Consider the following 17557-nt stretch of genomic DNA (forward strand, 5'->3'; position numbering starts at 1 on the left):
CATTTCACCTATTCCAGACAATCAGCGTGTAGGCGAACAGCATTTCCTGATGGTTTGTCAATAGTGGGTTGCCATCATCTCTCTTTCCTCTGCCCATGGTAGAATACACTGCTAAGCCAGGCCCAGCTGCTTTTGAGGATCACAAATTTGATGCTAGCCTCAACAACTTGGTAAGACCCTATACTGAAATAAAATAAAAAGGGCTGAAGATGTAGTTCCTTGGTAGAATACTTAACCTGGTATATACTGGGCCCTGTTCAATCCTCTGTACTTCTGTGGGGGAAAAAAAAAAGATACTGCTGATCAAGGAGTATAGAAAAGAGTTTTACTAGCTACAATTTTTAAAGGGGGTCTTCTTCCCATTCCCCAGTATTCCCCACCTAATGCCTGTGAAGATTAGTGTTCTCTGGTGGGACATTAGAGACTGTTTTAGCTGTCATAGCTGTTAGTGAGCAGTAAGAAAGGGCAGAGGATGCTGGGTGCTGTGGCACTCGCCTACAGTCCCAGCGGATGGGGACGCTGAGACAGGAGAATAGTAAGTTCAAAGCCAGCCTCAGCAAGGGTGAGGTACTAAGCAGCTCAGTGAGACCCTTTCTCTAAATAAAATACAAAATCAGGTTGGGAATGTGACTCAGTGGTCAAGTGCCCCTGACTTCAATCCCCAGTATAAAACAAAAAAGAAAGGGCAGAGGACTGCCCGAGAGGCTGCCTGATGTCAAACCTGGTGCAGGGACTGAGGGCTGCGCTGCTTCTGAGAGGGTTATCAGACCCAGAATCAGGTCATAAATGAAAGGAGCTTGAAGGATCTGCTCCTCCTAGAGTGATGAACTTGGACCCCAAGTCCTGCTACCTCATTTCCTTGGAGAATCCATTGTCCGTGTACCTCTCGACTCAAGAATAAGTGGAGCTGACCTCTGGTTGCCTCCTGCCCAACTGTGTGCTATTCTTAAGAATGTTAGGATATTTCAGTCTGTGACAACAGTCAATCTCTGGGGGCTCCACCTGGTGAGTTTATGAATATGCTGAGCAGGTCTAAGAGAGGAAGTGCACATTTGACTATGACAAAGTTCATATTTTGGAGCTGGGACTGGCCATTTGAGAAAAATATACATGAGTTAGTTTAAATGTGCTTGCTCTTCCTTTTCATATCATGGTTGTTGCAGACATTTCACTCAGTCAGTTAGTAGATTTGAGGTGTTAGCTTTCCTCTTAGGGCTTCTTTCTTGTATACACAGACATGATAGAGGATGAACCCTCCCGTACCACAGCTCAGAAGGGCCTGTTGGCCATGGCTGTATCGCCTAGGAGTGAGGCACAGTTGTGGACCACATGTGTTATGGTTGAATCCTGCTTGTGCAGGCTGTATGTTTGTGGAGTCACTCAGAAAGAGAGCTGCTTTGGATGTCTCTTGTCACAAGCACTATTACATAACAACAGATAAGGGTTTCATTTTTTACAAAATAACTGACTCATTTCTTAGGTCACTTAGAAACTCCTTCTGTTTGGGTATTCACCAACATCAGCTTCTCTTCCCCTCTTTTATTCTTTCTTTGATTTTGGTCTCGGAGAATTTTGATCTCACTGTAAATTCAGTGCTTTATCTAAGGTTCAGGGTCAAGTGAAGACATTGAGCACTTACTTGCCTTATAATTGGTAAAATAAAATTGTCATTCCTGGCCCTTAGTAGAATCTAGTACTGAGTAGAAGAATAAAAGTAAATCAAGAGGGAAGAATTACAGAGGAATCTCCTTTGTTCTAAATTTAAGATAAGGAATAAAGTAGGGCTAGTTGTCCTGGAAATACCCTGAGGGCCTGGCTCTAATGTTTTGTTTTGATTTTTGATTTCTATGAAACTTTTTATTATGGAGGATAGTGACCATGATTCTGCAAAAGTGGAAAACCTTGGGGCTGAGGTTGTGACTCAGTGATAGAAGGCTCACCTAGCACATGTGTGGTGCTGTGTTCAATCCTCAACACCACATAAAAATAAAAACAAATGAAAATAAAGGTATTGTGTCCAACTGTAACTAAAAAAAAAAAAAAAATTAAAAAACTGGAAAACCTTTCTGATCTTCTAAACTCACCCAGCTCTAGTCTTCTTTCTCTCTTTTCCTACCGATTTCCCCTAGAATTTGGAAGCTGACCCCAGGTGTCCTCTCATGGTACTTGTTTTGCAGCTCACATGGGCCACTCCTGGGGACAAGTCTTTCCCATCCTCACGTCCAGGCAGCATTTTCCCTGTGCCTGTGCTGTAGGGATACTAGTGTGAAAAAACACTCGATATCTTCAGATAGGTAAAAATCAAGACATTACTCCATTTCAGCATCATGTGAGTGTTCAGATTAATGACAGTTTTAGAAGGATAACTACAAGATAGAATTTTACAAAATATGGGTTTCTTTCTGGTGAGTGCTAAGATTAATCTATATAATCTTTATTATAGGGAAGGGTGATGCTATTGGGGAAGAAGTGTGGAGGCCAGTGAAAACAGAGATACAGTAGGCCTGAAAAGCCTAGACAGAAAAGAACAGAATGAGAATTCCAGCTCCCAGATAATGTCATAGGAGATGTAAAGCTGGGCAGTTGCTGAAAGAAAGGGCAGGCTGTAAACCAAGCCATTACCCTGACAAACTGTTGGAAAATTCTCTTCATAGAATACTAAATAGTTTTTATAAAAATATATTTCTGTATAAATATATTTTTCATTTTTTAATTTTGGTGCAATGAAAATGAGCTGAATACTTGCTGGGCTTTAGTCTAGAGGGGATTTCACATAAGGGTAATCTCAAACCCCTTTAGGGATGATTATTTCTGGATTTCTCAGAAGGATTGCACCAAAAATGACTTTAGTTGGAGTCCACATGCATCACGTGGCTTGCCACGAAGTTCAGGAACAATTCTGGCCTCCATATTCCTGACTGAGCAGTATATACAAAAGGACAGGAAGCTGATTAGAAGTCAAGGCCTAACTTTCTTCCTGGCAGGACAGGAGCCCAGTATCCTGGTACAAAGCTTTTTAGTAAAGTTCAAGGCTTTAGCCAGTGGCTCCAAACAAGTCCTGATTTTGCCTCTGTTCTTTTGAATCATAGAGACAGGCTGCAGAGACCAGGGGCTAGAACTAAGACAGGGACAGAACAAAGAGAGTCTGGTACAGCTCAGGAATGCAGGACAGAGGAACAGGTCATATACTCTGCTGATGGAGACTCTGGTCTCTGTCCCAAGAGCACTTTTTTGTGCCCATGAGGCCAGACTGCAGATAATTCACAGCGTCCCTGCAGAGAACCTGCGAGCCGGGGTGGCAGCCACATGGCAGGCCCAAGAAGGCACATAGTGAGCAAGCAGCCCCTCAGGCCAGCCTCCCAAGCAGATGAGTGGTGTTGTCTGGTCTCGGCTTTCTGCCCTGTGCTCATTGTGGCCTTACACATGTGGACCAGGGCCTGCAGTGTCAAGAGTCTGGCCAGCCAGAGGAACTTTCTTGCCAGTGTGCATAGTGTGTCAGAAATGGGGTCTGTTGTTTGGTGCCTCCTTTAGCCAAAGCAGTAATGTGCAGAGAGGTATCCATGTGGTTGCCTTCCCTTTTGGGTGTGGTGATATACAGAGAAGCTCAGCTCAGAATAGCTCTACAAACAGGAACTCTCTGGAGACAGAGGTATGGGGCTATGCCAAAACCCATTTTTAAAAAATTAAGTTAATTTTATTATGGAATGAAAAATATCAGCCAAAGGAGAGGTAAAGAATGGTTGGTGGATGAATGACCAACCCATTTAATGGTATCCCATTTAGCAAAACAGCCAAAGCCCACTCTTATCTGGTTGTGGACTCTGCCTTTGGCTTTCAGTGATCTGGCACTTTATTTCTTTCTCTGAGGTGATCTCCCAGTTAGTAATGTATGTGGGACATGAGGATGGAGTATCTAAATTAAATGGTTTTTAAGACTGAAAGCTTCTATAAAAGCCTTGAATACTGGAAACACTGGGAAGACCTTGTTCAGGCCAAAGCAATATAGTGTGTAGGTAAGTGAGGTGAAGTGTAGCATCACCTGCTAAGTCTAGGGGTGTGGACATGGCCACTGCTCCCCAGTCTCCTCCTGTCAGTCCCTTTATGGACATGTTCTTGAGGGGTATTGGGGGATGCCTGACACAGAGCCTGCTTGTGGATTCTGCACCCAGCTCAGCCTCCACCACTAAATCAGAGCTGAAGAGGGAACCTGCTTTTTTATTATTAGTATTTTTTTTTAAGAAAACATGTTCCTTAGGTTATTCACTAAAGTGAAAAACACTGCTTTGTGGCTTTGCAATGTTCATTTGAACTTTTCCATGATTACTAAGATTTTCACCCTTCAGTGGGCTTCTGTATGCAAATAATATAAGAAAATGATTTAGGAATGGCATGAAACTAGCATTTTCTTCAGACTAAAAATATTTATTATTTCCTTGAAATTGAATATGCAGCAGATGACAGTGGCATTTTCGAAAAAGAAAACAGACAAAACTGATTTTTCCTCCATGTGTATGATTTGTTGCAGGGATCCATGGAGAAGGGTCTACCTTCAGCACCCTGTATGGCCTCCTTCTGTGGGATATAATCTTCATGGATGGGATACCAGACGTCTTCAGAAACGCCTACCAGGTAAGTCGTCAGTGCTGCTCATGAGGAGACCCTTCTGCATGCACCTGTGATTCACACCCACTTGTGTAATAAATTCCTTTCATATTGGTTATATATATCAGATAATTTTTGCAAACCTTTTGAGAAGAAGAATGTTTCAACCAACTGGCCATTTTCCAAATTGCATAGGTTTTGAGTATTGTTGAGGAGTCTGCTCTCTAGGCATGCTGTGAGAGCTTGCTTTCTCTGTGACACAGGCATCCCCACTGGACTTGTGCACAGACAGCTTCTTCACCAGCAGGGGCCCAGCCCTTGAGGCCAGACTGCAGATGATTCACAGTGCCCCTGCAGAGAGCCTGCGAGCCTGGGTGGCAGCCACATGGCAGGCCCAGGAAGGCAGAGTGGCTTCTCTTGTCAGATGGGACCGCTTCACTTCTCTTCGGCAAGCTCAGGTAACAGTTCATATGTGTGGCAAGAGCTGGTCCCAAAGTGATGTCTCCCTGGTCCGGGGTGTCTTTTTGGCAACTATCAAAATGCACACAGGTGTGTATGTGTGTGTGTGTGTGTGTGTGAGAGAGAGAGAGAGAAAGAAAGAGAGGGACACACACACACACACATACAGATAGCTTCTTTTTGCTTGACAGGACTCTTTTCTGTCTCTTTTTAACTACTGGCCTCTATGAGTCATTGCAGTCATATTCCTGAGTTCTGACTCTAAAGTTCCTTCTTCCTCAGATGTTCCCCAGAATGTTCACACAGGGCAGAAGCCTGATAACTGACTGAAGAGAACTGGTTCCCCAGAGCTCATTAGTGGGGATTTTTGGCAGTGGCTCTGGTCCCTGTATAAGCAGCAAAACAATCTTTGGTGTATCTGGAATCCATTTCTGTTGGACTACTCTGGAGTTGTTCTTTGTCTCATAGTTGCTGAAGCCTATTTGAGGATGAAATACAACATGAAATATTCATGTGTTTTGTGTTCAGGATCTTGTCTCCTGCTTGGGGGGTCCCATCCTCAGTGGTGTGTGCAGGCGACTGGCTGCTGACTTTCGACACTGCCGAGGGGGCCTCCCTGACTTGGTGGTGTGGAACTCCCAGAATCACCGCTTTAAGGTCAGTGGAACGAGAATGGAAAGTTATGTTTGTAATTTTGTTTGCAACTGAATCAGAGGCCTCACTTTAGACACTACTTGTGTGGCTGCTTCCAAAACTGAATTCCTCAAGAGCTCCTGGGCCAAGGGCAGGGGTTTGGGCAGGGGGTGTCTGTCCTCCCTCAGGCTGTGCACCACAAAGTAGCTTGTTTCATCAGAGCAGGTGAGTAAGAGGAGCCATTGAGCCTGATGGAAGGCCAGGTCTCCTGCACTTTCATCATGGAAGTGGCAATCCATCATTCTTGTTTCTGTTCTCAGAATAAGTCACCAGGTCCGGCACACACTCAGAGGGAGTGGGTCCCATAGGGTGTAGACACAAAGAGCTTTGTTGTGCTCCCTGAGAGTGAGCACCTCCTCAGTTGTTGTCCATGGGGTACCTTACTTGCCTACCCTGAATCCTGCCCTGCTATGCTGCACTGGTTGGTTGGTTGCTTCTTATTGAGTTTCGAGATTAAAAATAAACTTGTGTGTATATTATGTATATTATATGATATATATATTTCCTGGATACAAGTCTCTGTTGTATTTCATCTAGGTCTATGGCTTCTCTTTTCGTTTTCATAATAGTGTCTTGGAAGAGCAGAAGTATTAAATCTTGACAAAATTCAGCTTACCTTTCTTTAATGAATCATATTTTTGGTCAGATATCAAAAAGGTTCTTAAACTAATAAAAGGACATATCAAGTTTTCAGAATACAAATCAATATGTAAGAATCAATTATATTTCTATATAGTAGCAGCAAGCAAACTGGAAGTTGAAGAAGCAGCATCAAAAATATAAAATATTTAATAAGGATCAACCTGTTAAAAGATATACAAAACCTGAACACTGAAAACTAAAAACATTTCTAAGAGAAATTAAAATATAAGTTGATCCTTATTAAGTATTTTATATTTTTGATGCTACTTATTCAACTTCCAGTTGTTTGCTCCTACTATATAGAAATATAGTTGATTCTTGCACATTGATTTGTATTCTGAAAACTTTTTGGTGTATTTCATTGGATTTTCTACATTAGCATTCAGATTGTCTGCTAAGAAAGAGAGTCTTAATTTCTTCCTTTCTAGTATTGATATTTTCTTTCCTCTTTCCTGACTGATTGCACTGGCAGAACCTCCTATATAGAGTGTAAGTGGGAAGACTGGCATCCCTTGTTTCTGATCTTAAGGGAAAGCTCTTAGTCTTTCATTATTAAGTATTGTGTCAGATGCAGATATTTTGTAAGTACCTTTTATCAGATTAAGAGATTTTCCTTTATATCTAAGTTTTCTAAGAGTTTTTTATCAGGAGTTAGTTGGGTTTTGTCAAATGTTTTTAAAAAATTAGGGGTGGAGTTGTGGCTCAGTGGTGGAGTGCTTGCCTCACTCATGAGAGGCACTCAGTTTGATCCGTAGCACTACATTAAAGTAAATAAATAAGATAAAGGCATTGTGTCCATCTGCAATGAAAAATATTTAAAAATTTGACATTATTATATGATTTTCTCTTTACTATGTTAATAACATAATTTACATTGGTTTTTGAATCTTTAAATATTTTATTACATATTCTAAAGAAGTTACAAAGGCACACAATAGTCAGGTTAGCAGTTATGTATAGTTAATTAGTACTTGTATAAGTCAAAGACAGGACTGTTGTAAACTGTACAGCAGAGCTCATTGAGATAGTACATAAGGCCTTCCAAACAGTGGTTATCAGAACCACCCAAGGAAGTTCAAAGAAAACTACAGATTCCTGCTAGGCATGGTGGCACATGCCTGTAATCTCAGTGGCTTGGGAGGCTGAGGCAGAAGGATCCTGAGTTCAGAGCCAGCCTCAGCAACAGCAGGTGCTAAGCAACTCAGTGAGACCCTGTGTCTAAACAAAATATAAAATAGGGCTGGGATGTGTCTCAGTGGTCCAGTGCCCCTGAGTTCAGACTCTGGTACAAAAAAAAAAAAAAAAAAAAGGCAACAGAAAACTACAGATTCCTGTGTCCACATCCCCCAAATTATGATTCAAAGGGTGTGAGTGAGGGTGTGTACAATCAGGCTTGAACCAGTGATATAGAACACAATCCTTTCTTGATTGGATATGGGTGGCTGAGGATACTGAAGTGACAAAAGTAAAGACATTTTAGACCCAGAAATTGGTGATGGGTATTAAGTTTCACAGTAAGAAGCATTTCTTCATTATGGCTATGGCTTAAGGAAACTGTTGGCTTCCTCAAGTCTTGGCTGGCCCTTTTATTCAGAATTCCATCTACTCATTGCTTGATCTCAACAGCTGTTCAACATCACTCTAGCCACAAGTCACCACAGGCCAAGAGCAGCCAGAGGCCCAAGAGACTCAAGAACTTCCCGATCAACCATTCACTCCAGTGAGATTCTTGCCTGTTTTTTAATAGAACTCCAGGCCTAAATACTGAGTAACAATAAAATTAAATATTTCTTTAGCCCTGGCTTCCACTTCTCTCTTAACTTGTAGATATTAAAAATTACTCAACTTATCTGTACCTTTGGATAAAAGCAGGTTGAAATGTTTGCACCCTTCTACTCTGGATGACGTGGCAGACTTTAGCACATAATCTTAGTCAAAATAAACAAATTTTTCCATCCTGGGTACTTTTCTGGTACCCAGACGACGGTATCCAACATCGTGACTTTGAAAGCATCCAACTTTACAATGTCTACCACTGCTTCATGCACAGTATCCTGGGCTTCCTCATCAAAAGTCAGCTTTCTCCAGCCAGTGAGAAAACTGGAAACACTTTGGAAAACTGGCTCAGTTCTAGGATTGTTTTTAAGATCATTTCAGCAAGTTTCTCTCTTCTGGTACCCAGAATGCAGATGGATTTATTCTGTATTCTAAAGTCTTTCTGAAGATTCTGCAGTTCCTCTGGGCCATGATGGTTCATCTTCCAGGTGATTTCACTGTCCCTCATTTCCCAGAAGAGCTTGGTTTGGAATCTTTATTTATTTGTTTTGTTTTTACAGTGCTGAGGATCAAACCCAAGACCTCCTGTATGCTGGGTAAATGCTCTACCACTTGATTTTTCAATCTTACAACCTAACTTGCATTTCTTAGATATGCCTCACATAATAATTGTGATAAAGTGTGGATTTGATTTTGTAAAATATTATAATTTTTGCATATATGTTCATGAAAGATATTGATCTGTAGTTTTCTTATAATATCTTTGTTGAGTTTTGGTTTCAGGGCAATATATTACTGGCCTTTATAGAATGGGATGGAAAATAACATTTTTGGTCTTCAGGAATAGTTTGTTTACAATTATTATTAGTCCATAAAATCTTTGGTGGAATTAAACAGGGAAGCCCAACAGGCCTGGAGTTTTCTTTTTGGGAAACTTCAAAACTCTACATTTCTTTTTTAATCAACATAGAGCTATTCATGTTATATTGATTGAACTTTGGGAGTTTGTGTCTTGAGAAGTTGTCCATTTCATGTAAATTGTTGAATTTTTTTGGCATAAAATTGTTCCTGTTTCTCCTTGTTATTTAAATATCTGTAGAATCATTTTATTTCTATCATGCTTTTATTCTGTATCTTTTCTTTTTGTGACCTATCTGGTAGGAGATTTATCAATTTTATTGATTTTTCTCAAAGAACCAGCTTTTGTTATCATTGATTTTTTTCTAATGTCTTTGTTTCATTGATTTCTGCACTTCTCTTTATAAGTTCCATTCTTCTGATTACTTTGGATTTAATTGTTATTTATGGTTTCTTAGAGAGGAAGTTGTAACCATTACTTTGAAAGTTTCTTTTTATAAGTCCAGTTTCAAATATCATATTCTAATTATGTAGTACTGGTGCATGGTTACACCTTAATATTATGTTTGGTCGGTTTCCTAAACTTACTTATTATGCTCAATAAAGTTACTGATTATTTCTTTGTTGATTATATTGGATTATTCATAGGAAAACACAGTGTATTTGTTTGGGAAGTAAATTTGCTTTGTCATTTGCAAAAAAAGCAAAAGTTTCTTTTTCTAATAGAAGTTAATTGGATTAGACAAAGGGGAATGAAGGGAAGGGAGAGGGGAAAGGAATAGGAAAGACAGTAGAATGAGTCAGACATAACTTTCCTATGTTCATATATAAATACACAACCAGTGAAACTCCATGTATGTATAATATGTCAAAATGTTATGTATATCTAAAAAGAACAATTTTAAAAAGTTTCTAATAAAGGTGTTTAGCACTATACATTTCTTTAAGCACTGCTTTACCTGAATCTCACAAATCTGATATGTTGTTTTCATTTTCATTCAGTTCAAAATACTTTTTTGGAACTGGGAATGCAGCTCAGTAGTAGAGTGCTTGTATGCAGGGTCCTGAGTTTGATTCCCTAGCACCCAGAAAAACAGAAAAAAGAAAAACCCACAACTTTCTTCTTTCCCTTTTGATTTCTTTTTTGAACCACAACTTGATTACAAGTGAGTCAATTTATCCAGTTATCTTTCAGCTGTTGATTTGTGGTTTCCTCTACTAAAATCAGAGGGCATGTTTTATATGACTAGGATCTTAGCAAATTTGAGACTTAGACGTTTTATATAGTCTTACTTACACGGTTTGCTTTGGTGACTCTTCTGTTTGCAAACTTAAATATGTGTTTAACTTGTTGGGAAAGAGGAACAGTATTTTAAAATGTCAATCAATTATCTCAGGTTGATTTATACTGTTGTTTGAGTTTTCTGTGTCCTTACTATTCCTTATTAACTTGCTCTATAAACTTTTGAGAGAAGAACATTAACATCTCTGATTATAACTGTGAATTTGTATGTTTCTTCTTGCATCTCTATCAATATTTGCTTCATGCATTTTGAAATTAGGATTAGATGCATACATTTAGAGTTGTCAGGTCCTTTTGACAAATCAAACCTTTTATCATTTTGAAATGTCCTTCCTTTATTCCTGATAATTTTTTTTAAATTTAGAAATCAAATTTCTCAGCATTCTTTTGTTTAGTGTTAATATGATACATCTTTTTCCACACTTGTACTGTTTGGGGGGCCGTATTGGGGGTTGAACTCAGGGGCACTTGACCACCAAATCACATCCCCAGCACTGAATTGCTTAGTGCCTTGCTTTTGCTGAGGCTGGCTTCAAACTCAGGATCCTCCTGCCTCCAAAATAGCTGCTGGGATTATAGGTGTACACCACCATGTTTGGCTTCCATTCTTTCACTTTTAACCTATTTTATCTTTATATTTCTATGAGTTTCTTATAGGCAGCATATAATTGCATCTTGCCTTTTAGTCTTTTTAATCCAGCCTAACTTTTGCCTTTAATCGTGGTGTCTAACTTTTGTCTTTAATATTTAAATTTAATGTAATTACTGAAATGCTTGGTTTTGAATCTTAATACTTGTTTTCTCTTTGTCTCAGGTCTCTTTTGTTCTCCCTTTTCTTCTTTTTCTTTCTTTTAAAGATTGCATTTTTTTACCTTAACTTATAGGATACAACTCTGTTGTGTTTCTTACATGGTCGTACTAATCTTAAAAGTTACTGTCTACCTTCAAGTGATACTACACATTTCATGTATGGTATGAATAACTGTGCAACAGATTATTCTTATATCTATCTCCCTCCTAGCATTTGTGTTCTCATGCATTTCACTTCTACACATAATAAATTCCGTAACACATTATTTTTGCTTTCTGCAGCTGAGTTAAATACTTAATGGGTCTATTTACACACATAGACCAGTTCTAATGCTTGTTATTCCTTTGTACAGATCCACATTTCCCTTTGGTATCATTTTCCTAGTTGAAAAATTTCTTTTAACATCTTCTTGAAGCAGAGGTCTTCCAATCATATTTTTTAGGTCTTATAGGACTTCTGAAAAGTCTTTATTTAGCCATTATTTTTGGAAGATTATTTTCTCTGTGCACAGAATTCTATGTTGACAGTTCTTTTAATACTTTTAAAATACTGGTTCACTCTCTTCTAGCTAGCATTTAAAAAATCCTGGCTGTTTCTAAAGATAATCCCTTTATTGATGATTATACTTTTTAATCATTGTATTTCTTAGTGTAGTACTATCCTTGATATTTCTGGGCTTGGGTTCATTAAAGTTTTGTGTTTCTAGTTTTCATCATATCTGGAAAAAATTTGGCCATTACTCAGTAAAAATAATTTTTTTTCTCCTCTCTTTCCTTTGGGGACCCTAAATGTCCATTAGGCTACAGAATACTGTTTTAAAAAGTTTTTTTCTATACTTCCCCTGGGATTGTTTTTATTTCTGTCTCCTAGTTCAGTAGTGTGCAGTGAACAGAACTGACAGAGTTCCTGCCTTTATGGAATTGATCTGTAATAAAAATATCTATCTTGTGATAAATTGCCATGAAGTAAATAAGTACATGAAGCTCCATCCATCTCCTTAGAGATATGGTGGACCTGTGAGATAGGTTCAAGCTGCTTGAAAGATAAGAAATCAGGCATATGAAAAACAGGGAGAAATGTCCTTTAATAGAGGAATAGTGTGAGGGCCCTTGGAAAGAGCATAGGTTAATCTGAAAGGAGGCTTTTGGAATGATTGGTAGGGCCCAGATCCTAGTTTTGTAGGTTAGGATAAGAAATTTAGATTCAGTTGTAAATATAACAAGTAATTGGATGGTTTTAAATAGGGGAATAACAATAATATTTGCTTTAAAATAAATTTTCAATAGTTTTATACTAAGAATCAATTTGCAAATTCCTTATGAATAACTGCCTAGTTTCTACTGAACAGAAATATTTCTCAATTTATTTTACATATGTATTGCTTTGTATATGTAAAGAGTAGTGTAATAGAGTAAGTCATTTATAAATAATTGTGAGTGAAAATGACTATAGCTAACATCTGGGTAACTGTTCAGTTTCAGTAAAATACTAATTTTTGAAAAGTTTCAGTAGAATACTAATTTTTAAAAATTTATCTTCCAGCTTGTAGAAGTTAAAGGTCCCAGTGATCGACTTTCACAAAAGCAAATGATCTGGTTGGATGAACTGCAGAAGTTGGGGGCTGAAGTAGAAGTCTGCCATGTGGTTGCAGTTGGAGCTAAGAGCAAAGGCCTCAGCTAAAGCCATCAAATTGGGAATATTTACTCATACAGTAGTATTTTTAAAAGCATAAAGTAGTATTACATTGTATTTAATTTTGATTTTATCATCAGTTATAAACCTGAATTACTAATTGATTATTGTATAGTGTCTGTATCTCGGAGAACTTGGTGTCTGTTTGAAATACATGAATTGATGCCACACAGTGGATAATGGTCTTTTTTATAAATGGTCAAAACCCCGTTGGCCATTTTAGGAGCTGAATACATCTATGCCAATAAATTAGACTTAAGAAAAATAAAAGCAAAAACAAAAATGCAAACATAGTTCATAGCTTTCAGCTGAGGTCTTCTATAAAAGTAACAAATAATTTGGAAACGAAGACCCTTGAATTCAAGTCTTTCTATACTCTTTTACACATTTAGCTGTTAAATATTCTTGTTTTGTGACTACTCAAGAAGGGCAGAAACAACAGTGCAGATTCAGATTGCCTCAGGAATTATACAATTCTCTTGAATTTCTTAACTTCTTATAGTACAGCATCTGTAGATGCTTGCTATTACCAGTTAGGGCAAGATTGCCAATAGCATGAGCAGTATTTTTCAAGGCAGTTTTACCTCCTCATCCTCTATGTTGAAACAAGGCTGCTCATCACCATTGTTGGGTCTCAAGCAGGTAGAAAGGTGATTTAAATAAATGCTAGGCCCAGGATGTGGGCTAGAGGAGTCCTTGGTCTCCCATAGACTGGGAACTTCTGGGAGAAACTTAACTCCCAGTTTTTGTGTTTATTATATGGAAGGACCAGTTAGGGCTTGGTCTATTATTACCCACATGGCCTAAATACAGCCATTTCTAAAATGTAAAAATTGTTACTGATCATGACTCCATTTTAGAGGGCAAGCAAAACCCTGTGTGAATGAGGCAGTATGTATAGGTAAGAGAGGTATTTACACATCTTCAGTCACTGTGCTCTGGCATATTTCATATTAATAATTATGACAAATAATTTCATGGAAATTTTATTCAGCATCAAGATTTCCTTCACATTCATTCTGCTGAACAAGATCTTTCCTACTCGTCCTACTTTAACTCAAGTCATCAGTTTTAGGCACAAAGGTTTTGTTTTCTAAGTCAAGTTTTAACTACTTGAGGTTACTGCCACAGCAAGAAGATTTTGTTGAAAGTTGTGTTGAACAGTTTTCACCATGTTAGTACAAATTAATATCCTTTCCTTAAATAAAGTTAGTCAGACAATTTTGGTTTTAAAATTGGTTCCCATCATAAAACAACAGTGAGACACTGTACATCTTCAAGTCCAACACTAGGAAGTCCAATGCCATCTGGCCTTTGCCTGGATTCCATCACCACAGGCTCCACAGGGCCACGGGGACTACGGGTGTTGAGCTCTCTTTGGTACATTGCACGCAGCCATACTTACCATTTCTGTCACCACAGTGTCATTTTTGTTCGTAGAGATGCCAAGCAGCTTTATAATGGCCCAGACTTAAGGCTGTTAATAGTTGTTTTTCATATTATGCACAATGAACTGTGACACAATAATCATGATAATAACAACTATTCAGTAAAAATAAGACAAACCCCATATTTTACTACATTTGATTATCATACAAAAATATGCATTTTTCTATTTTAAAACAGTATTAATAGTACCTAATCTTTTTTAAACTTATAAATTCACACACAAAAAAAAAATCTAAAGGAGTTGAAATAAATGTGTGAGGAAAGAAAATTATACAGAAATAGGTGTTCAATTCAAAAAATAAATTTAGAACAATTTATAATAATAAAAAAGCAGCTTAGTGAAGAAGGGGGAATTATTAAAATTTCAATAGCAGAAAATACTATGGTGTCTTAAAGGGGTTGGGGCTGGTTTCTAATCAAGGATTATAAAATCTTTAGTGACAATAATGTTATTTGTACATACTGAAAATAGCTCCTGTTTTCTACGCAACAAGTTGGCTTTAAAAACATTGCATTTATCCACAAAATGATAAATTTCCTAAGACACTTTTAAGAAAAAACAATTTTTAAAAGGCATACAATTAAAGTAGAAATAGCTGTTTAATACACAAATAGGTAAAACTATCCTGAAAAAAACTTGTTTGGGGAAAGGAAATAAGCTAACTAGATACTTTACTATAATTTTTCAAAATTCTTAAGATGGCAGTTTAAGGAACTTTAACATAGTCAGATTTGAATACATGTATCTTTTAAGCAGATGGGGATTTGTTGGGGGGGAATGGCACTAAATGCCACTACCAGTAGCACCATTTTAAGGAGCTTAAGCTTGGACCTTGGCTAGGTTCTTGTAGTTTGAAAACGGGAATTTCAGATCAGGAATATACCTTTTTAAATTTATTGGTCTCCTCTTAATATTGCTGTCAAAAGTCAGGAAAGCATGTGAGGGAGTTCTTTGTATTAGAACAGCAGTATTTTGAGAGAAGTACACTTTCATTTCTCCTGTTCTTTATTTGTAAGCATTAAGAACTTTAGGAGAAGCACTTCTGTGCAGGTGCCCTGACTTGTGACTTCACTAGTTATTTCCATGGTGTGTGCTGCCAGCAACACTTCACCAGGCTGGGAATGCTGACAGGGAAGCCAGGGATGCCTCCAAGCAGGCCTTGGGGTCTATGCAGATAGCACTCTACTGTCTAGGAACCAGTCTGCCAGAGCTAGGGCTGGATGGCCTGACAAACTTCTCAGGATTAGAACTCAGGCTGCTGTGTCCTCAGTGATTTTCAAAGGGACAGAAATTTACTTTGGGAACTCCTGGCAACTGTTATGAAGCTTAGTATGAAAAAACTATTTTCAGTATTTTAACCTCCTAATTTTAAAAAGTGAAATTAGATTTCCTGTGTTATTCATATCTTAATGTCAAAGGCACTTCTTTTATTATCTACGGTGAATACTTGAAAGTTACAGTACACACTGTTTTAAAGTTAGTCCTGTGGATTTAAAAGCAAGTTCATGATTTCAAAACACAGTAATCTAAGTACCCAAACAAAGTGATCTAAAATAATAAATTTGGTCTCAAAATAATGAATGAATTGAGCTCAATTTGAGAAACAGAAAGTGACCAGAAAAAATACAGGAATACCTACTGAAGTCTTTTGGGGGTTTTCCTAGAGATTCCTGGAAGTATACTAAATACTAATTTCTTAACTTTCCTGATGTCTACTTCTTTAGGTTGGTAATCCAACCAAGTATCTAGTAAGCTTTAGTAGGGGATACAAAGAATGAATGCAGACAAAATAAAATAGTAGAGAAAACCTGATTGGTTTGATCATAGTTAAAAGAATGGAGAACGTTATCTGCACATCACCTAAAATAAGCCAGAACTCTAATGCTAGAGAACATAAAAAACAAAAATTACATTTCTCTTAAAGCCACTATAAAGGGAGAGTGATTCAACATATTTTTAAAATATTAGTGCAAATTTCATCTATTATTCTTATATATAAAATTATCAGTTTTAAATGCCTAGGTTAACAATTTTGATTCAGAGGGAAAAATTTATAGAGCTTCCCTTCAAATGTTCAGAAAATACTACATTTTAGTCTTCATTTGCAAGTGTCTCAGTAGATAACCATATTTTGGCCCCACTTAAAAATTTGCTTAATGGCGTTCCTGAAATACTTCGTCTGCACAGATTTCCTACAGGAGAAAACGGAAAGGAAGAGGAGAGAAACTCTGGTGTCCCAGAGGTATCATGAGGGCCGCTGGCTCTGAAATACATCCTGCTGTGGTCCAGCTCTGCATAGCAGGCTTCTAACGGGCCACTCCGCTGCTGCCGCAGCATCCTACTGAGCACATCAACTTCATCAGCCAGAAGGGAGAGCTTGTGAAAGGCGGTGATGGAGCCCCCAAGGTTGATCTGAGCCTCGGGGATCCAGCGGAAGTAGCATAGTTTCCACAGTTTTATGTGTGTTCCAGAGAGATGCGGCAGTATAACCCCGTGCAGGTCAGCTGGTTTAGAAAACCATTCTCTAAAATACTGCTCCATATCACTGTTCTGGCTGTCGGTGTGCTGAAGTGGGTCTGGCTTTAGTTTTAATATTAATGAATTTCTCCTGGGCAGTAATTCTTGGTCACTGATGATTCCATTCTTTATGGAAGATGGCATTCCTCTTAGTGTGGAGCTGTAGCTTTTCTACAGAGAAGAGAGATCTTAGCATTATTTTCCTGGAGCGTCCCTTTTTAAGAAAGACCAAAGGTACAATGGCAAACATAAACTCAGTATTTATGGAACTTGGATGGAATTTCAGCTGCAGAGAACATTTTCATCCCTTCCCTTATGCTTAATGCTTATTCCAATTCTCCTTCCCTGGAATAACAGTTTTTAGGGGTTAACTCTCCTTAAGGCTCTAACACCTGAATAGGGGTAGAAGGTGAGTGAGTAATCCTTGAGTGCACATTTATGGCTTCTGAGTTAGGAAAAAAAAAAAAACAACTAGGCTTTGCTAATTCTAGAAAGAATGGGCAGACTAGATGTGTTTCAGAAACCAGGGTTCTAGGCACAGAGTATGATCTGCCAACTCTCAGTTGCTGATTAGGCTTTGTGAGCCTCACACACCAAGAAGAAAAGTCAAATATGGTTACATTAGTAAAAAAGGAAATGATCCCTCAAAACCCTGCATTAACAGTGTTGCTTGGGAAGTGACTTTACTGTTTTTTTTTAAAGAATTGTTTATTTTCTTTTAGTGAGATCTGCAGTTTATCACATTTGCTATATT

At 38.1% G+C, this 17557-nt stretch overlaps 2 protein-coding genes across 11 annotated transcripts in view; one reads left to right on the top strand and one right to left on the bottom strand.

The window, feature by feature from the left end:
* Fan1 (FANCD2 and FANCI associated nuclease 1) overlaps nt 1–13004 on the top strand; it is a 33506-nt gene extending 20502 nt beyond the window's left edge. For 4 of the 6 annotated variants that reach the window (XM_013356304.4, XM_005320061.5, XM_021722839.3 and 1 more), the window contains 4 exons: nt 4526–4629; nt 4866–5060; nt 5590–5718; nt 12687–13004. In XM_013356304.4, coding sequence (XP_013211758.2) covers nt 4526–4629; nt 4866–5060; nt 5590–5718; nt 12687–12824 — 566 coding nt within the window. In that variant the 3' untranslated portion in view covers nt 12825–13004. Of the gene's footprint in view, nt 1–4525; nt 4630–4865; nt 5061–5589; nt 5719–8022; nt 8684–8732; nt 8874–12686 lie in introns of those variants that run through there. The other 2 variants (XM_078051296.1, XM_040275934.2) reach the window with 2 other exon arrangements.
* An 805-nt stretch (nt 13005–13809) lies between these two features.
* The window catches only part of Mtmr10 (myotubularin related protein 10), a 51938-nt gene continuing 48190 nt past the window's right edge, over nt 13810–17557 (bottom strand). For all 5 annotated transcript variants that reach the window (XM_005320060.5, XM_078051297.1, XM_040275935.2 and 2 more), the window contains one exon: nt 13810–16974. In XM_005320060.5, coding sequence (XP_005320117.2) covers nt 16378–16974 — 597 coding nt within the window. In that variant the 3' untranslated portion in view covers nt 13810–16377. The remainder of the gene's footprint in view (nt 16975–17557) is intronic.

Source organism: Ictidomys tridecemlineatus, chromosome 5, assembly GCF_052094955.1.
Source record: "Ictidomys tridecemlineatus isolate mIctTri1 chromosome 5, mIctTri1.hap1, whole genome shotgun sequence".
Lineage (NCBI taxonomy): Eukaryota > Metazoa > Chordata > Mammalia > Rodentia > Sciuridae > Ictidomys > Ictidomys tridecemlineatus.